Below are 23,517 nucleotides of genomic sequence, written 5' to 3'. Positions count from 1 at the left end.
GATGAGGATACGTCTGCCCTGACTCCTGCTGACACGCCAGGGTGCGACTGGGAGCAATGTCCGAGACCGGGGAGACCAAAGGAGAAGGAAGTTGTGTGACACGGGGTGAGGGGGGGCAGGGAGGAGGGGGTGGCAGACAGTGGCTGGTGATTGGTTGGCCAGAGGTCAGCGAGTTATCACAGCCCATTACCAAGTGAGCTGTCCTGCCTCTGCGGGCAGCCAGGGGCCCTTCCAGGAGATGTATGTCCTGGAGGCTCATACAACATCCCAGAAGGCTGTAAAGGCAAAGTCAGGAGTGGAGCTCTGGTTTAGCTTCCACCCAAATCCCTGAGCCCCGCGGAAAAGCCCAGTAGAGAGGAACTCTGTCCCTGTTCACGGGCAAGATGGCAGCCACCTTCAGCGGGGCCTGTTTACCTGCCCTCCTTCAGCTTCTATCTAAAGAGCCTTCCTTTCATGTGAGAGGGAGAAAGTTATGGTCCAGGACCCAACGGAACAGATAAGGCCCTCCCAGGGAGAGATCCCCTTTGCCCCTGACCCAGCCCTCATCTCTTCCCGTGAGGTCCTCACATTTTTGAAAGGTCATTGCAAATGCTTGAGGACTCAGAGCGAGAGCTCAGGGCGGAACCAGACTCCATAAAAAACGATGCCACTCTGGGCAGCTCATTTAACCCCACGGGGCCTCCAATTCTTTATCATCTATGAAACGGGGAGGGTACCCTACTTTTTCCAGCTTATAGGGTAATTTTAAAGCTTTTTAAAGCACAACATGCTGCCCATGATGTGTTTCAGGAAGTTGTATAATTCTCTCCAACACCACGGATGCTGTGCTGGCCCGGAGCACCACTCTGTGTCTCTGGGCTGTTATCATAATAGCCTCTAGGGCCTCACTGCCTCCCTCCTGTCTGGACCTCTCCAGTCCACGCTTCTAACTGCAGGCAGAGGGCTCTTTCTCCCTTGAAGATCTAATACTATCACCCCCCTGCGAAAGACACTTGAAAAGCTCTCCATTACCCAGGGGAGATAATCCAAACTCTTCAGCCCTGTGTAGCTGGCATTCGGACTGCCCTGCTGACCCCCGCTTCTTATCTTTTACCACTCCTGCTGTACCGGGCTTTGCTCCGACCCTTGGGAAATTCTTTCAGCTCCTACACACACCGTGTTTACCAAAGCGTAGACGGAGTGCCCCTGGGGCGGGGGGAAGGATTTGGGGTGATGCTCAAGATGATCACGGACCCCGTAGTGAACACCAGTGAACCACACTGGGGAAAGCAGCGAGCTTCCCTTTTGCATTCTCCTCCCTTACTCCGGATTATTTTTTTTTTAAAGTTTTGGTTTGGAACCATGTCTTTGGTTCTGCTCTCATGCTCGTCAATCTCCCTTTCCAAAGGGAGAGCCTTGTGTTCCTCCAGGATGGAATAACATTGTTCTTTTCCATCGTATGGATATTTAGGTTAATTTTCTGTTGAGGTTAGATGGTGCTACTCTCCCTTTACAAGATGATACAGTTCTTTCTCTTCAAATACACTTTCAATAAGACGTCGTCACTCTAAAGAAGAGGTATCAAATGAACAGTATGCATACGGTACGGTGATACGACAAAGATTATAAATGTGGCAAGCACATGCTCCTGATTTGAGAGAAAAACCCTGCTCTGATGTAACATTAGCTCCTCGGAGCATTTCCCAGGGAGTCCCTCTACCCCAAACCCTCCAATCCTCTTCTACCTCCACTTGCCTGACCCCTCCCACCCTTTAGGTCTCAGAGTCTCAGTCCTTGGGAAGCCTTCACTGGGTTACCTAGACCAGGTATCCATGCACCTGCCCAAAGGGCCCTATTATTTTGCTATCATGACACTTACTAGTCCTATTCTTTGCTATAGCTTATTTAATTACCTGCAAAGGTAAGCTATGTGTAGGTAGGGATCACTTCTACCTTTTACCATTGCATGGTCAACACCAACATGCAAGATGTGCTAATAAGCATGTAATCAATGAATAGTGTTGTTAGGTGCAAGGCATAAAATTCAGCCACAGTTTCATATGCTGCCTTACTAAGCTTCAGAAGATGGCAACTGTGTCTCAGTAGTGTTTGAATACTTCACAGCACTTAGAACAGTGATTGACATAGTAATTACAGGTGACAAAAATCATGCCTTAATCTGTGTTGGATTTATGAGTGTATTTAGTCCTGGTCGCTATTGGACTTCATTCCGGAAAAACTCCAGTTTCTTACGGGAGAGTGGGAAGGGCCCTGGACCAGGGCCATGGCCCGTCAGTGGTGCCTCTCCGTGATCTTGGCTGGGATACAGCCCCTCAAGGAGCCAAGTTTCCCATCTCTAAAATTAGAGGTAGAAGTTGGGCAAGGGGAGAGATTAATCAAAAGAGCACTGATGTTTCTCTCTTATCTGACATTCCAGGAGTCCAAGACGTTAAGATTCCAAGATTCTTTCTCCCTCCCGGTGTCCCATCTCCATCTAGCCCTGGCGCGACGAAAGTGAGTGCAACCCCTATAAGGCCCATGCTCAGCCGATTGAGAAGGGGTCCAGCAAAGCCATAGGAAAGCAAGAATACTTCACCCCTCCACTCTTACACATATGCTCCTACCTGGGCCCCAGCTCATCCTCGCTCCTCCAGACAAAGTCGCCGAACTTCTCGTAGTGGGAGTTGTAGTGGTGTTGGACTCGGAACAGCATCGAGGCGGAGACCTCCATCAGCATGTTGTAGGCAGTCTGCTGCTCCTTCCCACTGGTATACCCATTGTACAGGTTGTAGATCTTGTCCGCTATCTCTGAGGGGAAGAAGTGTGGGCACAGATCACTGGGCAGCAGGGAAAAGTGAGGATGGAAACATACTTTGCAACAACAAAGGTGTATCCACGCACGAGTTCACTTGCATGGCCTTCAGGGGCAGACAAACCTTTATTCTATCCTGCAAGTGTCATGAACAAGCTGTGTGCAGTTTTCCTATCAACTGGTGAGAACAGGGTCTACTCCGAAGTGCACTGGGAGGACCAAACACTGGGTGTAGAGCACTTGACACGGGGCCGGGCATGACGTGAGTGCCCCTCCTTGCAAGCTCAATTATTAACATAAGTCTTGTGCCTGTGATCGAACATACAACTTCAAGCAAGTGCAGAGGCTGAAGTAAACCATCCTGGGCGCATCTCATTAGTCCCCATCTATCCTCCCTCCGTCATTGTCCCAGCATGTTTCTGGGATCAGGTCTGATAGGTTCCATTAGAAATCATTCCAAGAAAATCCAGACTCGACTGCCTGCCATTGAGGACCATTCTTACTCCTTCCTGCCAGTCCGTGGGACGTAGATCCCCCGTGGGTGACTCTCTCTCCTGAGTAGAAAGCACATCTTTTCATCTTGGAAGACTGATCAAAATGTATACGTGTCCCCATGTCACTGCTCACAGCAGCTGTCTCTAGGAGAATCTGGGGACCTGGGGGTCAGGATAAAAGGAGCATTTACTTTGCATTATTTTCTACTCTGATTTTGATTTTTCTTAGTTTTTTTTCTCTTTTTTTAGAAGATGAATGTGCTATGTTAAAATAGTCGCAATCAAATTGTCAGGAAAAACATCTGAAATCCCTTGGCCTTTGAGACTCAGTGGCTCACCGTTTCCCCTCGTCGACTTGCACACAGAACATCTGCTACGGAGCCTTTTGCAGAGGTCTCTCTCCCCCTCTGCAGTGTGCGCGCCCACGAGGTGGAGAGCACGTCTCTCTGCGTGCTTGTGCGGGGCGCTTGGAAAGCGCGTGCCCCCCTGCAAGGGAACCACCAGGGCCCGCGGGCTGCTGTCACAGCTTTGCCGGTCCTGACGTGGAGACCGCTTCGGTGCAGCTGATGGACGGGTTCTGTCTGGCCAGGTGTTTTGCCTGACATTTACAACTCCACGGGCCAGGAGGCGCAGAGAGGTTCCCTCGTGCACGCTAACTCGGATGCTGGCTGCTCACTGCAGTTCCACGCCGAGGAGGTCGCCCCTGAGCTAGACGGGAAACTGCTGTGATCGGCTAATGATGTCTGCACGGGCCCAGCCAGGGGGCGTGGGCTTCCGGGGGCTGCGGATGTGCCGGCTGCAGCACAGACGGAAATGAATGAAAGTGACTGGCCTCGAAGAGTCTAGGCTGAGGGCCAGGCGACAGTCACCGGGCTCTGGCCCTCCATCCCTCCTTGACTCTCAATCAAAACACAGACCGACTCTATAAAAGACGAGCAAGTGTGTCCACTGGCAAAGGCCCTGGTGACCATCCTGGGTTTCCTTCGTGGCTTGGTCCACTTAGCTCCATGTTCTTCCTCTCTCGGCTCCCGCCCTTGCTGCTCCCAAAGCCAGTAAGTGTGCGTGCGGAAAAGGCGTGGCGTCAGTGTCTGTTGGGCATGAAAGTCAGCGATAGTACAGGAGTCACCTGGGAAAGGAAGAAATGGGCTGCCTACCTTCTGCCTTGTTGTCATCCACCAGCGGACAGGCTGTCCTCAGGGTCACCGTGCTGAGCTCCGAGTGCCTCCCCCGGGTGTCCACAGCATACAGAGTGAACCTGGAGCACAGCAAGAGAACAGAGCACCAGCTGGGGCTTCGGAGAAGCCCCGACAAGCAGGCAAGGAGGAACACAAACCAGGGCACGGGAGTGGTCGAGAAAATGCAGGCTGCAGGAGAAACGATTTGCAAAATAAATAAAAATAAAAAGATAATTAGAAAGCATTCACTGAGCACTAATTGCCTTCTGGGCACTTTGCATTTAATCTCTTAATTTACAAGCAAGTAAGCCTGGAAGGCAGGGATTATCACCACCTACATTTCACCAGTGAGGAGCTGAGACTTAGACTGTGCATCTTTCCACAGACAGGCAGTTACTGGGGAACAGAGCGACTGGAGTCCAGCACTTGAGAAGTGAACCCCAATGTTATCCTGGATGGCTGGGTACACTCACATGCATTATTTCATTCACGTATTTAACAGATACTTATTGAGCAGTACATATGTACCAGGAATTATTATAACGATGAACAAGAGATTCGAGGTCCCTGCTTTATAAAGCTAATCAAAAAGTGTACAAAATATTATACAATGGTAAGTGTGAGGAATTATATAATAGGATAAGGGGGAAAGAACAATGTGGAGGGGGGATGTGGGTGCTTCTGCACGGATGCCTACGAAGGCCTTCCTGTGGGGAGAAGGTTTGAGCTGAGAACGGAATGATGAGAAGGAACTGTTGTGGGAGGAAGACCTGGGAAGAGAGAGCAGGAAGTGCAAAGGCCCTGAGGCGAGAAGGATCCCAGACTGGTGGAGGAACAGGCTGGTGTGGCTCTAGCAAAATGACATAAGGTAGAAGATCGGTGGGGACCTTGTGGGCCATAATAGGGAGTCTCAGAGCTATTCCAGGTAGAGGCATGCCCCCTCCTTTCCATGTTGTCACCTAGGCTCCATACTCCACTGGGGGAAGTAGACAGACAGTGTGGCTTTGAAAGGGAAGAGCTGGAAAACCACAGACCTGGATTCAGGTCCAATCCAGGGCACAGAATTCTTTCTAAGGCAGTTCCTATCCTCTGGCCTTACTTGAGGAGGCTCTCTGACCCTTCACACCTCCAGATCCCAAAGTTCTGTGGTTTAAACAAAGTCTAAGGAGTAGAGAAGACGTCCAAGAGGAGGTGAGCTTTGAAGACCAGGAGCTACCTGAATATAAGGGTTGAGCGTCCGAGTGTCTCATCTTTATCACCTCGTACGTCTTCATCTGTCCTCAAGCACAGAGGCAGTAGCGTGGTGTGGGAAGAGGGTTCTCCGGGTGAATGGGAAGAAAGTGTGGTCCAGGGGGCCTCTTTTCCTTCCTCCTCCCCCAGTATCTCAACTCACCTCACGTTATATAAAACGGGCTCAGACTCTGGTCTCCAAGTGTCAGAATGATGAGCCCTAATAACTGCACATATCAGTCACGTAATAAACATGAGTTGGTTTTATAACTTAATTAATATGTACTAAGACCTTAATATGTGTCAAGCACTGAGCTGAACAGTTTCACTATTTAATTCCTCCAACAACCCTAAGATAGCTACTTTGTTCTCATTATTTCATACGAGGTTCAGAGAGGGGAAGCGGCTGCCCAGAACCACAGAGTAATTACTGATTGGCAGCGTAAGCCTAGGTTTGTCTGATTCCAACGCCCATTAGTTTAAAAACTGTCAGCTACCGTCCTCTGGCCAGAGGTCTGTGGGTATCAACTCTGCACACACGCAATTCCGTTAGGTACACCGGCCTGACTCCAACGACCACGAGACAGTGCCATTTTGTATGCTTTTATAAATAACCCCCCTTATTGTCTGTATCTTTCGAAAGAGGAAATTGAAGATCAAAAAAATTAAGCAATTTGTCTGAGTCACAGAGTTTGAAAACAAATAGGGCCAAGACTTATCCCACGGTCTGTCTGTCTTTAAAACCCGTCCCCTTTGCTCTCAGCCGCTACTGCTGCTCCAGTCCCCTCCATGGCTTAGGGGTCTGAACTGGTACCACACAGGCCCTCCCAGCACCGATACCTGATGACCCGAAGGCTGTTTTCACAAAAGACACTGTAAATCAGAACTGTTTGGTGCAAGCGTCATAGTAAGCAGGAACCAGTATCTTTATGGAAAAAAGACTGTGTGTGTGTGTGTGTACAAAAATCTCTTTAAAATAGCTTGAGTTCCCTTCTGAAGAACTGGGACAAGTACTTGCCCCATCCCAGGAACGTGTTTCTGCCTTGGGACTAATTCGGCGTTTCGTGGTGACTGAGACAGCACAGCCGCACCACCCTGTCTTTGCTTTCCCAATTGAAATCACAAGCAATCGGAAGCTGACGTTCTTGGTGCACAAAGGAACTGATCAATCAATCAGGCCAGGTCTGCATTTGCGATGCCACGAGCCAGGCTGGCTGCAAGCCCCAAGGCCACATGCGCTTGACGTCCTATGCTGCCATGGACACTGCCACTGGGCCCACGCAGACCCACGGGACACCTCCTAGGAATATGAGCACTGACCGTCTGGCTGGAAAGGGGGCTTGGGGGCGGGGCCAGAGAGAGATCCGTCACCCAGAGCCCCGGGGCATGCTGTGAGGAAGCAGATGGAGCCATGGAGCCCAGTGGGCATCCATTGGAATTCTTGCTCTGGTGCTCACCCACTAGCTACGCGATCTTAGGCTAGTTGGTGATCCTCCGTGATCCTCAGTCTCCCCATGTGTGAAACGGGAGACACAAACCCCTCCTTGCAGAACCGTCAGTTCCAGCGCAGAGCCCAGCACACGGCCTGGTTGTAATGCAGGCAGAGCCGCCAGCTAGAGTGCGCTCATAGGTCCCGGGCCATTGGCATGCATTCCTCAGTGACTCTTCATATTATACGAGTTGGGTGCTGTGACTGTTTACATTTTGCTGCTAAGGACATTGGTTCCAAAGATGCCAAGGGATTGACCTATCATTACATATTAAGTAGCAACAGGGGACCAGGACTTAGGTCAGCCTGAATCCAAACATTATGTCCTTAACCACATCATGCAATTGTACCCCCTCATCGGCTGGGGATAAGTTCTGTGACCCTCAGTGGATGCCTAAAACTGCCTCTAGTACCCAACTCTATACGTACAATGTTTTTTCTCCACATTCATCCCTATAATAAGATCTTTCAGGCAATTTCATGGATGAAAGATTTGTTCTTAGCAACCTCAGCATATGATGTTTTTCTTTCCTTATTAAGTTGAGAACTTTTGCCTTTTTAATTGAAGGAAGCACTTTGTGGCTTTTCCTGGGCACACCGGAATGGCCAGCATCACGACACTTGTGTTTTGGGGTCACGGGAAGTAAGATGAGGATGACTTGAACACGAGCACGGCGATACCGCGACAGGAGATCCGGTCACCGACACGGCTGCTAAGTGACTACCGGGCAGGGGCGTCTGCAGCGTCAGCCCCCTGTGACAGGAAGGCTGCCGGCCACCTCAGGGTCAGCGTTCACGGATGTGAAGTGTGCGTGCTGGACAAGCTGAGTGAAGACCGGGGGGACTTGCTGAGGGATGGAAAGCAAGAGCACCCAGAAACTTCAGGACGTGAGGATAAGCAAGTGGCACCATGGGAGGGCCAGGGCCGTACTGGGTGGCACTGTGTAGCACTTACAACCCACACAACCAGCCGTGTAGACAGCAGCAGAGGCAGGATCCAAACCCCAGGCTGCAGCTCCCAGAAGCTGCACACTTCAGCTCGAGTACCTGCTATACCCCTGGCAAGGAACCCGGCACGATGTATATGGTGGGCACTCAGGAAATGCTGAGCAAATGCATGAACTCAAGCTTATCCCATCTCGCTTCTCAATTTCGGTTTCTGCACGAACAATACGGGCACAGCGCAGGGCTGTCCCGAGGATTCCATGGAGGATGCGCAGGAAGTGGCTTCTAAGTTGCAGATTTTTATAAAGACCGTGTAAGAACACGTATTCCTGCAACAGTACGCGTTTGAAAAATGCTTTCTTCGAGTGGAAGAGGAGGGATGCTTTTAACTGGGGGAACACAAAAGGCAGTAGTGAATGGACTCTGTGAATGAGCCTCAGAGCAGGAGGAGGTGGGCTATTTTAACACTGCTCTCCCATTGGCTGCTTAGGTTTCCATGGTGCTTCTGCAACATCTCCTCCTCCAAGAGGGTCCGGGTCACCTCTCCGTTTAGCCAAGCAGCATGAACAATGGTATGCTGGGAAAAGTCTTCTTGGGTAACCTGAGTAGAATCCGTGCTTCCCCCAGTCGCTGGCTGGACATTCTTGGGGAAGTCACCTCACCTCCTCTGAGCCTGGGTCTCCGCCCCTGTCAAACAGGGTGGTGACATTGTCAACACCTCACAAATCGGGGATCAGGACTCGATGATATCAAGAGCGTGACAGGCCTGGCTCAATCTTTGCTCCCTAAAAGGCAGCTTCGATCTGTGTTATTAGAGTCACCAAATGTGTCAGCGGAGGTCTGGGGATGGAGGCCACCCTGCCGGCGAGGGCGGAGGGGCGGAGAAAGAGGAAGATGTCAACCTAACAGGCCTGGGTCAGAAGTCACAAGGCCATACGCTTTCCGTAATTGTAGAACTATTCCAGAGACACATCTGAAAGCTGTTAGGGGACCAGGCAGGGCCGGGGCGGGGGGGGGGAGGCTTGTGCGGGGAGAGCTTGGTGGCCCCTGCCCGGAGAAGGGACAGGGAGAGCCTGACAAACAGACCTGCACCCTCGCCGAGAGCGGAGTGGACGGGAGGGAGTCTGAGTGGGCACTGTCGCCGGTTCCTCTGGGCAGCAAGAAGGGTGCCAGCTGCCTCTGCTCCGTTCCTTCGTTTTCTTTCTGCCCAGTGACACAGGCTGAGAGCCACTGACATCCGAACCAGAACTCCTGAGCCATCCCCAAGCTCCACATCCTCCTGTTACAGGCGGGGAAACTGAGGCCCAGAGGACTCGAGCAAGGCCCTGCACCGGCTTTGCTGGCTCTTCCCTAGGTCTCTTCTGTGCACGGCCCTGCTTCTGCAGTGGCTGACTAGGGTCCCACTGCACCCCCGGGGCACTTTTATCATCACCTCAGTGCGCCCAGGGCAGGTGGGACGGGCTCCCGAGGAACCTGGAGCTCCAGCCTCAAACCCTTGCTACTTTCAACTCTGATCTTGTTTCAGGGGAAAGAACATTGGCCGAGGGGGCAGAAGCCGGAGTCCACGCCCCAACTTCTCCACGGACTGGGGGCTGGATGTCTAAGGCTACGCGGTCTCAGTGTACGGGGATTGCCGACTCAGACACAAAGCATATTGCAATGTTTCTCCAGCATCCTCAGGACAAAGTCCAAATTCCTACCAGGGGCCCTTACTGATGTCCACTTCTTGATGTCCATTTACCGAACAGTACTCTATCGTTGAGTCCCAAGTGAATTCTGGCCACAGGTCCAGCCCTGCTTACCAACCTGCTTCTGACGCCGTTTCACAGGAGGACCATAGCCAGTGTCTAACGGTCCCAGAATACAGATCCACCCCTTTTCCTCTGCACCTCTGTCTGGGTCACCCCTTCCCTTCTCCGCCTTGTGCTTGAAGCATCAGTCAACCCTCATGTCCTCTGGAAAGTCTTTCTCCCTGTAAGATACCCTGTTACAGCACATGCCACCCAAGCAGGTCAGTGCCCACATACCTCTCTCTGGCCCCCATGATTACGTCTCTTCACGACCAGAGCATGGCTCTGCCCATCTTGATCCACCTACAGCTGGTGCTCAGCTGCCCAGCAAATACTTCCCAGCATGAATGACAGACTGAATTAATGACTCAAGCAACTATGAGCCAGTATTTCCCTTGTCTAGGCATCAGTTGTTCTGTCTGTAAAATGAGCGCACCGTGATTAGATCGGAGGGCCACGACAGGAGACGGATGATCAGAGTCGCTAAAAGCACGGCTTTGGAATCAGGCGACTTGGTTTTAAATGCTAGCTCCTCGTGTAAGCTGAGGCCTTGCCTCAGTTTACCCACCTGTAAAATAGGAACCATAATATTAAGTCCTACTGTGCAGGGGGACTTTCGGAATGAATGGAACGGGGTGTGGAAGCGGTCACCATGATGCCTGGCGTGCGTGAGCACACCATGAGCGAGTGCTGTGGGGACTCTTCTCCACTCTGTTATCACGACGCCACGGCCCAGGGCTCTGACCCCCCGCCCGGCCAGAGTGAGCTGTCCTAGTGGGGCAGGGGAGGGTGGGTGGACAGGAAGCTGCTGCTGGTCCCATCCAGGACCCCAGACCCCTCGCAGCAGGGGCGCGAGAAGGAAACTGAGATGTTAATTGGCGGTGAGAGCTTCTCACGGATCTGACGGGGGTGAGCGCAGGGACAGAGCCCCAGAGGCCACGGCAGGACCAGGTCCCCGAGAGCAGGAGAGAATGCGTTTGAAGTCTCCAGGCCAACGCCTGCTCTTCCCCAGCCGCCACATGATTTAGGCATTCTGGGGAGGCAGAAGTCTCCTCGCCGATTTGAAGGGAAACAGATGTTTCCAGGCCAGAAGCCCTGGTCTTGTAAAGTGCCTCTTCCCCCCACACAGCTTTGGCAAACAACTTCCCCCTCCGTTCGCTGCCCCCTCCCTCCAACTGCCAGCAGGCCCCGCCCTGCCATTCCCAGCACCACGTGGCAGCCGGGCTCTGGGCTGAGCGGCCCTGGCCAGGGGCACAGAGCAGCCAGTCTCTGGATCTCAGTCTCCTGTCCCTGCAGGGACAGAACTAAACCGAGTTCAGCTCCGAGGGACAGCCTAGATCTGATATTCTTCTAGGGACTGGGGACTTTTCCCTCTGGAAGAGATGGTGTTATCCATTCCAGATCTTTCTCTATTGAGGTATATGGCAAAAAGCATGGGCTGGCGTATCAGCTGGCTCTGGGTTCTGGTCTCAGCTCCATCAGCTACTGGGCAAGTGGCAACTTAACCACAGGGCCTTGGTTTCCTTATCCGTAAAGGCTCCATCTCATGCAGTAGTGAGAATTAAGTCAGAATCCAATCCCCACCCCACCCCTATTTTAGGTTGCTTATGAACAAAATTGAGTATCATCCCTTTTCTCCTTGACTACCCATGGTGCACAGAACACCCTGGACCCCGAGCAGGTGTGTAATGATCTTTGTAATTGATTATTGGCAGGAAAATTTGCTAGACACCCGGCAGTCCAAAGACTCTGGGACTTGATCCAGCTCTGCTCCAGGAATAGAAAGAGCATTCTCGTTCCATGACCACAATGTAGCAGGGTGTGGTGTGTGTGGTTAGAACAAGCTTTGGAACCGAACTACCCAAGTTCAAATGTTGGTTCTACACCCCACTATCTTTACGACCTTGGACAAGGGAATGAATCTCTCTGTTCCTCAGCATTGCTTGTCTTTAAACTGTGGATGATACACCTTCAAAGGGATAGCAGAGGGATAATGTACTCAAAACAGTATCTGGCACATGAGGAATGTTAAGTTAGCATTCACCATTAGTCAATGTGTGTGTTTAAATTGTTAATCTCTTCTATAATGATTTTAATTTTTTTAAATTGATTTTAGATAGAGAGAAAAGGAGAGGGAGAGAGAGATAGAAATGTCAATGAGAGAGAACATCGACTGGCTGCCTCCTACATGCCCCTCACTGGGGATGGGGCCCACAACCTGGGCATGTGTCCTGGCTGGGAATTGAACCGGTGCATGGGTCGACCCTCAACCACTGAGCCACACCAGCTGGGCTCTTCTATAATGATTCTAAAATGAGCTCCCCCACCCACGTATTTGACATTGCTCCCCCCGAGAGGCGGAGGCTGTACTTCCCTTCACCTGGAATGTGGCAATGTGAGCGGCTCACGAGCCCCCCGACTAATAGGACGGAGTGGAAGAGACGCTGGGTGACCTTTGAGTTTGTGTCATAGAAGATCGTGCAAGGCCCCCTTGCTCACTGAAACACTCCTGCTCGGAGCTCGGAGCCTCCACGCAGACACCTGGTGTGAGGACGCCAGCCACGTGGAAAAGCCACGTCAACACCTCGGCCGTCCTGGTGTTCAGGCCGTCCCAGCCCACGTTCCACATGGATGGACACACCTTCCGGTAATTCCAGCCCAAGTTCTCATGTCACCCCCAACTCTTAAATCCTTGAAACCGAGGTCCCAGACTTCATGGAGCAAAGACAGCTCAACCTGGTATGCCCTTTCTGAGTGCTGGTCCCACGACATCCATTGGCATAATCCAATGGTTGCTTTAAGCCACGAAAGTTAAGGTCATGTGTTATGTCATCAGCGGTAACTGTAACAACTAAGCATCCAGAGCAGGGGTCAGCAGACTGTGGCTCACGGGCCAAATCTGAGCTGCGGCTGCCTGTGTCTGTACATCACGTGGAATGGACCGCGGCCACACACATGGACTTACCACGCGTGTTCTGTGCGTGCTTTCGCACTGCAGTGGCAGCGCTGAGTAACTGCGACAGATCACACGGCTCCCACGCCTGGAATATTTACTGTCTGGGCTTCTAGAGAAAGGTTTGCTGACCCTGATCTAGAGCTTCAACAGTACTACACACAAAAGTGTTTGCTTACAGTATTTCACTCGACCCCAGGGTCAGAGATCATTCCTGTTTTACAAACGGGCTCCGTGAGTTCAGGTGACCGTCCAAGGTCACAAAGCCCTCCTGTCTCCGGGTCTGAAGCCCGAACGACCTGCAGCAGATCTGAGCTGCAGTTTGGGTTCAGACACTGCCTAGCCGCGGGGCCTTGGGCACGGCCCTGAGGTCCCAGCCCGTGAGAGAGCACAGGGACAGCGGTTCGACTGGCTGGCAGAATTCAGACGGCTGCGGGCCACCAGGCAAAACACCCCTGTTCCCCTTTTCTCCAGGAGTATCAGCGTGAGACTTGAGCATGGGCAGCCAGCGTTGCTATGGTCCCTGTCCTATTCCACACCCAGCCCGTCCACTCCCAGCACCAAAAAACCACCTTCTTATCTCCCAGCTCGGGCTGACAATCCGTGCTTTCTACCAACATAAACACTGGATTCCAGCGCCCTGCTCAGAGAGGCCGTCGTGGTATTAAGGACGCCAGCCCTGGTTTTGACTTTGAAAACAACCCAGTCTGAGGCATGATTGGGAGACCCTTCCTGGGACAAAGGTGAGTCAGTCTGTGTTTGGACTCTAAACACCAGCCCCCCCTCCCCCTTGCATTCCCTTCAACCCCTCCAAGTTCATGAGCTAACAGGTGAAGAATTTGGGTGGGGGTGGCAGCAAAGAGAGCTCTGAGTGGCGGGGGGACGGGTCTGAAATCCATCTTGGTGCTAAGCTCGGGCAGAGGCAACAGCAATCTAGAATCAAGGCTGGGCCTCCACTGCTCTGCCTTCTAAGTTCCCGAAATTCAACGGGATGTGAGCATTACCCTAACATTCACAGTGCCGAGAACACCAGGACTCAGAAATGGATGACGGCAGTATCAACAGTGAGAATTAAATAAATAGAAGTTGATTTACAACGAAAGTGTGTTGGGTATCTCTCCAGTACCTGAGTGAGGGACAGGTAGTGACCACAGCAGCCTCACTATTTGCGTGTCTGCACCCATGGGACACCTGCCCGGTGCCTGGCACTCTGCTGAGCAGGGGGGGCACACCCATGGGGAACAAGCATGGTCCTTGCTTTCAGGGAGCTCACAGAAGACAGGGAGATGGTCCGGTGCAGAAGAAATGCGATGCAGAGCCCTGAGCTCTTCAATAAAAATGCATTCCTGCCCCTCCCCACGTTGGTTTCAAGTGTGTCCCTTCTCCCTTCTTTAACACACTGGGCTAAGCCTTGGACATGCAGGCCACCTGGGCCCCTGTCAGCTGTGCCCCACATGAATATTAACCACCTACATGGATCTCATTTTTTTCCTATTAAAAAAAAATGACGACGATCCTTGCCCTCCCCACCCAAAAAGCCCCCGAGGAGTGAACATGCCAAACGATTTTAATATAAAATATGATGCAAAGGACCTGTTGGAGCTCATTCATTCACCTGCCGAGTACAACCTGACCCTTCTGGAGAGAAAAATCCAGGTTGGCACTGGACTTGACTCCTGTCCTTCCTTTCCTTCTTCTCTGCTCCTTCCCCTTCTCCTCCACTCTCTCCTCCTCTCTCTTTTCAGGGATGGAAGACCTGAGAGCGCGCAGGGGGCTGACCATGGCTCCACATGGAGGGTGTTTGTCTCTTCCTAGGCTGTTTTAGGGCAAGACAGGCACCGACGATAGGTAAGGTTCTGGGTCAGGAAATGAATTCAGCACGGAGTGCTCGATGATTCTACTTCAACTGGTATTCCTGGAGTCTTTAAGGCAAATGGTGGCCTTTTTCTTATGTTTCCTGTATCCTGGATAGACTCTCTGAAACGCAGGTAAGACAGCCAATCCCTTTTACGTGACTTTAGTTACAGCAATGTTTTGCAGAAAAGCATAACTTGGAAGCATGTTGGACTGAGAGACACAGGACAGGATTTGTGGATTGAACCTTGCTGTGAATGAGCTAGGTGGCGTTGGCCAGGCTGTTTCGTCCCTCTGTGACTTGAGAACCTGTTGGTAACCCCACAGGGGTGCTATGAGGACCCAATGGTCATCACAGATGTGAAAGTACCTTAGAGGTTCCACACGCATTTCCTGGGCACCTACCTACTCTGTATCAGACGCAGTTCTGGGAGCTTTTACACAGTTTTCTCCTGTTCTCTTTACAACCGCCTGAGGGGTGTGTGTTATTAAATCCACTTTACAAGGAGGCAAGTGGGCCATGAAAATTCGAATTGACTTTCCAAAGACGGCACAGATATAGTTCAACCATGTACCGGCATAGGTCTCCTAACTCAAAGTCCAGCGCTGTTCCCAAATAGATAAAATTATTAGGTATTCATCGGTCTCCACTGGGCCTTGAGTCACAGTTCAAAGGAGGTTAGTTTATTGGGAGGATGAACTCCATGTTCCCGACGTTTGACAAGAACAAGTTCTTAGTACAAGAACACCATCACCCGTCACCCCGTTTCAACACAGAATTGCTCCTCTCCCCACATCTGACGCTAACATCTTTCCGTCTTACATGGTGCCTTTTGAGACTACGTTTTGCCAAAGCCAAGTCCAGAGGAGAAGAGGCCAGGCAGAGGCCATCAACTTGGATTTTCTCTTGGACATTAAGTTAGGGAACACCACAGGCAGGATGACTCTTATTTAGTTCAAGTTAAGCTCCCTGCTTTCCCATGGGTCGAGGGGTGGGTGTGGGAAGGAAGAACCAGCCTCCACTTGGAGTCTGAAGGGCTCGGTGAGTATCATGTCTCTATTTCCTACTCCTACATCTCTGAAGCTTCAGTGTCCACACCTGTAAAGTGAAGTCAATAATAGCTGGCTCCCAAGATTGTTGTAAGAAAGAACATGGAAAACACCTAGAACGATGCTTCCTACAGTGAATGCTTGTCTTGCTTACTCATGGTACCCAAGTAAGGTCATGTGGGAACAATGTTTCTTGAACATCAAACCCCTAGGCAAAGGTGATCCTCCGTATCATAATCAATAAGACCATTGGTTAGAACTTCAGCTCAGCCACTGGGTGTGTAGGCAAGTCATACCACGTCTCTGAGCCTGTTTCATCATCTGCTACATTTTGACAACCTAACCTGCTTTCGGTAGTATTATGAGGATCAGAGACAACACACACAGGGAACAGATGGCTGAGATGGGTCTGAACCCTGGGCTGCCTGGGCTTTGCCCCTAGTCAACACTATGACCTTAGGTGAAGTCCTTCCCCTCGGTCTGTGCTTCCTTTTCCTATAAAACAATGGGCCAACGGATGTCTTTATCAGTGATTCTACCAAATGTTAACACCAATTAATACCAACCCTTCACAAACTTCCAAAAAAATAAATTGTATGAAACCAGTATTACTTTGATACCAAAACCAAAGATATCACAGGAAAGTCCAATATCCCTTATAAATTTAGACACAACAAGATACTAACCAACTCCAGTAACATATGAAAAAAGTATACAGTATGACCGAGTGGGATTTACCCCAGGACAGCAAGGTTCAGCATAAAGAAGTCCACCAACATAATACATTGTATTAATAGAATAAAGGACAAAAATTACACAATCACATCCATAGACAAAGAAAAAGCTTTCACAAAACCCCACACCTTTTTATGATAAAAACACTCAACAAACTATAAATAAAGGGACCTTCCCAAACTTGATGAAGAGCATCTGTGGAAAACGCACAGCTAACATCATACTCAATGGTAAAGACTAAAAGCTGCCCTTCTTAAGATCAGGAACAAGACTAGAATGTCCACTTTCACTATTTCCTTTCAACACTGGACCGAAGGTTCTAGACAGGGCAATTAAGCAAGGAAGAGAAATAAAACGTCATCTAGATATTACAGGAAAATGTAAAACTACCTCGATTTGCAGATGACATGATCTTGTATATAGAAAAACAAAGGCATTCACAAAAACAGATCTTAAAAAAAAAAAAAGTCCAGTAACGTTACATGTTAAAAGAATGATATAAAACAAGTCCATTGTATTTCAATATACTAAGAATAAACCATCAGGAAATAAAATTAAGAAATAATTCCTTTTACTGTAGCATCAAAATGAATAAAACACTTAGGAATAAATTTAACAGAAGGAGTATAAGATGTATATACTAAAAACTACAAAACATCATTGAAAGAAAATCTAAATAAACGGAAAGACTTTCCATCCTGTGTTCATGGATGGAAAAACTTAACATTGTTAAAATGGAAATAATCCCAATGTATCTATAGATTCAATGCGATCCACAGCAAAATTCTAGCTGGGGTGTTTTTGTTTTGTTTTGCAGAAATTGACAAGTTACTCCAAAATCATCTTGGAAAAGAAAACAAGGTTGAAAGACTCACACATTCTTATTTCAAAAATTACTACAGAATTTCATTAATCAATACTGTCTGATATTGATCTAAGAATAGATATAGATCAATGGAATTAATAGAAATGAACTCCTACATTTATGATCACCTGATTTTCAACAAGAGCACCAAGACGAGTCAATGGGGGAAGGAATAGTCTCTTTAAAAATTCTATTCCTAGGTATATACCCAAGAGAACTGAAACATATGTCCATAGAAAAACCTGTACAGAAATGTGCATAGCTGCGTTGTTTTTAATAGCCAAAAAGTGGAAAACAACTCAGTGTCTGTCAACTGATGAATGGATGAACAAAATGTTGTATTTCCACACAACTGAATATTATTCAACCGTAGAAAGGAATAAAGTCCTCACTCACACGGCAATGTCACTAAACCCGGAAACATTATGCTAAGTGAAAGAATCCAGGCTGCAAAGACCGTACACTGTATGACTCCATTAACATGCAATGTCCACAGTAGGCTGATTCCCGGAGATAGAAAGTAGATTAGCGGTTGCCAGGCTGGGAGGCGGGTGCAATGGGAATGAGTGTTAATGGGTTTGGAGTCCCTTTCTCAGGTGATTAGAATGTTCTGGAATTAGCTGTGACGGTTACACAACTCTGTGAGTCTCCTAAAATCCACTGAATGGTATCCTTTCAAAGGGTGACTTTCATGGTATGTGAATTAGATTTAAAAAATAATAAAAAGCTCTATTAAATAAACAACAACAATGGGGGGGAAAAGGAGGGGCATCTGCAATACTCTCTACAACAAAGAAACGAACAGCAATGCCACCTTGGAAGGACTGCCCCATACGAGGCCATGGCAGACGTGTGTGAGTCTCTTACACCAGCAGCTTTCTGAACTCGAGGTCTGAGCAAACACCTGGCCCATCGCCTGTCCCACACCTGCTCACGCAAGTGGAAAGGGCAAAGGGCTCCATGAAACCTGCCGAGAGCAGTGAAGGCGCTGGCTCACCTGTAAAGGGAAGAGGGCTCTGAGCGTCGCAACAGCACTGCTCCAGACCCCGGGCAAAGTTCCCTGCTTGAATATCATCTCTGTTGCTTATGGGCTGGGTGACACAGGGTCAGTACTTTACGTCCTCCAGCCTCAGTTTCCTCGTCCGTAAAATAAACACAGTTCCACCTGCTGCTAGGATTCCTCGGAGCAGAGATTATGCCCTCAGCCTAATTCTCGACAGATGGTGACAGCTCGATCCACGGTTAGTTAGAATTGCTGTTTTCAATGACCCTCATCTGCGTTTTCTATCTCTTTGATAAACAAAAATAAACAACGGTTTTCAATCCAGTGTGACTTCACCTTGAACCTCTGGTTGCTCCCCAACAGCCTACACGGGCTCCTCTCTCTGCCTGGGTGCTCTCTCTCCAGTTCGTTCCTCGAACTTCAGATCTCTGTGCCAACACCTCCTTCCTCGTGAGGTGCCCTTTAACGTTTCAACTCCATCCCAACCGCTACACCTGCAGTGTGTTAGAATACTGCTTATCCAGCTCTAGTTTTGTCCATAATATCTACGATCTTCAAATACATTATATAGTCTTTGTTATAGTTATTGCTTTTGTTATTCCCACTTGAATACAGAATTCACAACAACAAAGGCTTACTGTTTTATTCACTGATATCTCCCCAGTGGCAAAAAAAACTGTGCTAGATCACATGCTAAGTCATCGATAAATATTTATTAAATAAATGAAGATGATATATATACAGATACAAATACAGATATAAATGCCCATGTGTCTGTACATGTGGACATCTGTATGTATGTATGTATGTGTGCACATGTGTGTGTGTGGAATGGGGGTAAAATGTAAGGAATAACACATGCATTGCTCAGGGCAAGGGTGGATCCCCCCACCCCCACCCTGCTGCACTCAGCATTGGAAAGCTGGGGATTGAAGGAGGTGGAGAAGGAGGAGGAGAAGGAGGATTACGGTTTTCACGAGCTCAAAGACTAGGAAGGCTAGCCCCTCTGAGTCTGTTTAAACAGCTGTCTGCTCACTTTACAGCATCTCTAGAAATCTGTGTGCACCCAAGTGCCTTGGCTGCAGCGATGAGCAAAGCAGGTGCAGCCCAGCGACCCTGTGCGCCAGTGGACCCTATGTGAGAAGAGATTAAAAAGAAATCTAACAGCGCAGACCCTGCCTCTCAAGGGGCTCCTGATTCACTTAGCTAGACAAGATACACAAACCTATCCCATATGTCCATATCATCGTTGCCAATCGTCAGCTATATATTATCTAATTTACTCTTTACAACAATCTTAAGTAGTAGGTCACACATCTATATTTATATTTACAGATAAAGAAACAGAATCTTGGGGAGATAAAATGAGGTCCCTGCATTATCTGGGTAGTCAGGGTCCAATGCCAGAGCCAAACCGACCCAAAGCCTGCATATTCTCTATTATGCAGCCCCCCTACCCCCCCCCCACACACACACACATACACAAATGAACAACACTTCAGTCCCAATCCAAAAAAACACTTGAACAGATAAGACACGTCCACAGGGCAGAACATTAGGTGCTGGTCAAACTACTCCGAGGAGCTATAAGAAGGCTGGCACCCCTACCCCACCCCCGCTTAGGAAGGCCAAAGCAACAGAGGTCAAGTCAGGAGGTCTAAGTACGTGACTTAAAGACTGGTGTCCAATCCAGGCTGCCAGTGAAAAGGTTAATGGTGATGAAAGTGCACTGGACTTGGACTTGAGATGTCTCAGGAGAATCCCCACCGTAGGGGAACTGGAGCAGCTGCCCACAGACCCCGAAGCAAGCCCCTGTCAGCCCTGAGCTCCTAAAGCAAACTCGGAGCATCCTCACAAGCTGAGAAATTGTGCAGTAGCAGAGAGTCTTGTCACGTAACTCATGCAGCCCTTGGCCTAACTAAGGCTCAGAGAGGCCAAATGACTTGTCCTAGGTCACACAGTAAGTTCAAAGCAAGTTCAGGATTTGAACCCAGGCCCCTGCCTCCAAGGCGGGATGCTGTATAACATGGGGAGCAGATTCACAGTGAGGAGTAAGAACAATGCTGAGAGTGGGGTGCCCTCCCCAAAGGTGTCACCTGTCCTCTCCTCCACTTAGCATGGACTGTCAGTGGGGTCCCCAGAGGGCTTGTATACTGAGCAATTTTTGCTCTGTTTCGAATGTTTATTTTCTCCTCTCACGCCTTCGATGCTTGCTCCCTGGGCTACACTGGCCTGTTGTCTGCTGGCCCTGCATGCTAACTTACCACTTTGTCCCATCGGCCATTATGTCTGGTAAGTAAGTGTCAGGACTACAGATGCGACGTGTCTCACCCCCGTCTTCCCAAGGAACTTGCAAAGGAGGTGCCTCTCCCTCCCCTGGGTGCAGGCTGCAGACACAGGCTCAGAGCCTGGCACTAACCCCGGAAGGACACCTGCCCGAGACCTGGCACAGAACAGGATTTGAACCCGGTCCGCCTGCCTCCAGCGCCAGGGCTGCTCCTCCCCCCCACCGTGCCGCCCCCTCGCTCCAGCTAGCAGGTCTGCTCGCTGCTGTGAACTCAGGCGACCCCGCTCGGCCTTGTCTACGATCTCAGCGCCACTGCCGCCGTCCGGCTCCCTTTGCCGTGAAGATAAGCCGCCCTGGCTGACTGGACACGCTGGCCTGAGAAGCCTTGAGCTACCACAGTAAGGGCAACAGGCTGGCTGGGCACAGGGGGCATCCGGCCCCGATAAGACCTCGCCATGGCTGGACAAGCCCTCAGAGACGTAAGAATCTGCGTAAGCAGGAGATTGGAAGAATACATTATTAAAATATTTATTCATAGTCTTACAGGTATTGACATAAGAAGGGGGGGAGGAAGGTTCCCAGGAGAGATAAGACCCAGCAGGACTTTGTGTGCCTGGCTCTGAGATATATGGTTGTTACAGAAATTAAATAACTATGAATGATAAATAATAACAAAAACTTCAAGTGTCGGCTGGAAGCAGATGCTGTTTTAATAGCTAACATGTGAAGCTGGGCTGAGGGCGGAAATGACACGCAGACAAGCGAGCAAACACACACACGGGCAAACACACACACGGGCAAACGCACACACGGGCAAACACACACACAAACACACACACGGGCAAACACACACAAATGCAAATGCACACACGGGTAAACACACACACGGGCAAACACACACACACATGCAAACGCACACACGGGCAAACACACACACGGGCAAACACACACATGCAAACGCACACACGGGCAAACACACACATGCAAATGCACACACAGGTAAACACACACACGGGCAAACACACACAGGCAAACGCACACACATGCAAATGCACACACGGGTAAACACACACACGGGCAAACACACACACATGCAAACGCACACACGGGCAAACACACACATGCAAATGCACACACGGGTAAACACACACACGGGCAAACACACACAGGCAAACGCACACACATGCAAACGCACACACAGGCAAACACACACACATGCAAACGCACACACGGGCAAACGCACACACATGCAAACGCACACACAGGCAAACGCACACACGGGCAAACACACACACGGGCAGACGCACACACGGGCAAACGCACACACAGGCAAACGCACACACAGGCAAACGCACACACAGGCAAACACACACACAGGCAAACACAAACTCTGCTCTCTGGACCCGAGCGATGCACATGTAGGACCGTGGCTGTGTCTCAGGAGGCAGGGCCGGGTCCAAGTCATGTTCAAGTGCGTGTTTGGGTTGGACGTGTGTCAGGAGAAAAGAGAGAGTTCCAAAGCGAATGCGACACCTGGCGTGTACGGCCCTGCATGGCGGGCACATGGCGGCTTGTCACACCGTCCCCATACTTGCCGTATTTTATTTTCCTGATTAAAGCAAAACAAACGAACGCATCCCTGACGCCAGTCAATTTACACTTTGCAAAGCTCATTACAAAAATAACCTTGAAAGCAAGACAAAGCAGGGTCTTTGGGCCACGTTTTACACTCAGAGGATTTGATGCTTGCGGGGGAGGGGGGGTGCTGTGGTCAAGGACGGACGTGGAGCGGCAGTTGCAGAGCTGGGGCTCCCTGCGCTGCCTGCGCGAGGCCTCCGTGCTGCGCTCACCTTGACTTCGAAGGCAACACTGCTCCCTCCTGCACAAGAACCTCTGCTGGTTCGGACTGGCCCATGGACTGCGGCAGCGTCCAGACACACCTGCTCTCCTGCTCCCCGGCCGTCCATCCACCTGCACACCCCTCCGCTGGCTCTCCAACCACGAGCCTCATCTTTGTTTAGTCCGTGTGTCCTGAGCCGGACTGTGCCTCCGGGGGCTCCAGGGGTTCCCTCCGCCCGTTCGCTCTGTGACCTTCCTGCCCGGCCCCCTGCAGTGAGGTTGGCTGCTGTGCCTGGCTGGGGTTCCCCACCTTCCCAGACACAGCATCACCTGTGCGGGGAGGCAGGGCAGCATGGCACTAAGGACCCTGCCGCAGACCCTGCTCTGGCCTCCATCCGGGGAGCATTTCCTTCGTCTGTGGAATGAAGACCATATGGCTCAGGACGAAGTTCTGGGCTTCAGTTGGGTTTGTTTCCCTCCCCTCGCCTTCCTCACCCCTCACAGCAGCACGGTGCCTCTGTCCACTGGAACACCATTCCTCCACTCTCACTGTGACGTGGGCAGGGCTGGCCGTCTGATGCCCCTGCCTCCCACGGCACCAGTGTCACAGCGCCCGCGCCAGGCCACCGGAATCCTTTCCTGGGACTCACAGGGCTGCCAGGAAAGGGCGACTCCTCTGACATCACAGGCATCACGGATCGCAGAGCCTGCAGCTGCCAAGGGCCAGACCCACTCCCCTGTGAGGAGAACCCCTCAGGGTGCAGCCAGGGCGTGGCACAGCGGAGCAGAGAGACGGGGTCCGAGTCCGAGCATATCACCCGAATGCCTCTGGGGCTGAGGTCGGCACACCTGCTGGACTTTCCTGAAGTGGATAAATCCTTTTTTTTTTTTCAGAAGCAACTGCGATGTGAGTTTCTGTCACTTACATCCAAGAGTGCAGACTCATGTGTCCTTCAGACAGTTGTGGTAAAGATTGAGCAAGATAACGCTGTTTAATCACACACGAAATATTGTGTC

At 50.4% G+C, this 23,517-nt stretch overlaps 1 protein-coding gene across 3 annotated transcripts in view; it reads right to left on the bottom strand.

Annotated features, from left to right (window-relative positions):
* The window catches only part of ASTN2 (astrotactin 2), an 855,221-nt gene that overhangs the window by 10,665 nt on the left and 821,039 nt on the right, over positions 1 to 23,517 (bottom strand). For all 3 annotated transcript variants that reach the window (XM_036261816.1, XM_036261817.1, XM_036261818.1), the window contains 2 exons: positions 4,440 to 4,540; positions 2,604 to 2,787 (listed from right to left, as the gene is read on the bottom strand). In XM_036261816.1, coding sequence (XP_036117709.1) covers positions 2,604 to 2,787; positions 4,440 to 4,540 — 285 coding nt within the window. The remainder of the gene's footprint in view (positions 1 to 2,603; positions 2,788 to 4,439; positions 4,541 to 23,517) is intronic.

Source organism: Molossus molossus, unplaced genomic scaffold (genome assembly GCF_014108415.1).
Source record: "Molossus molossus isolate mMolMol1 unplaced genomic scaffold, mMolMol1.p scaffold_m16_p_14, whole genome shotgun sequence".
Classification (NCBI taxonomy): domain Eukaryota; kingdom Metazoa; phylum Chordata; class Mammalia; order Chiroptera; family Molossidae; genus Molossus; species Molossus molossus.
Note: the sequence above shows the minus strand (reverse complement) of the source record. Positions and strands in the feature narration are given on the sequence as shown.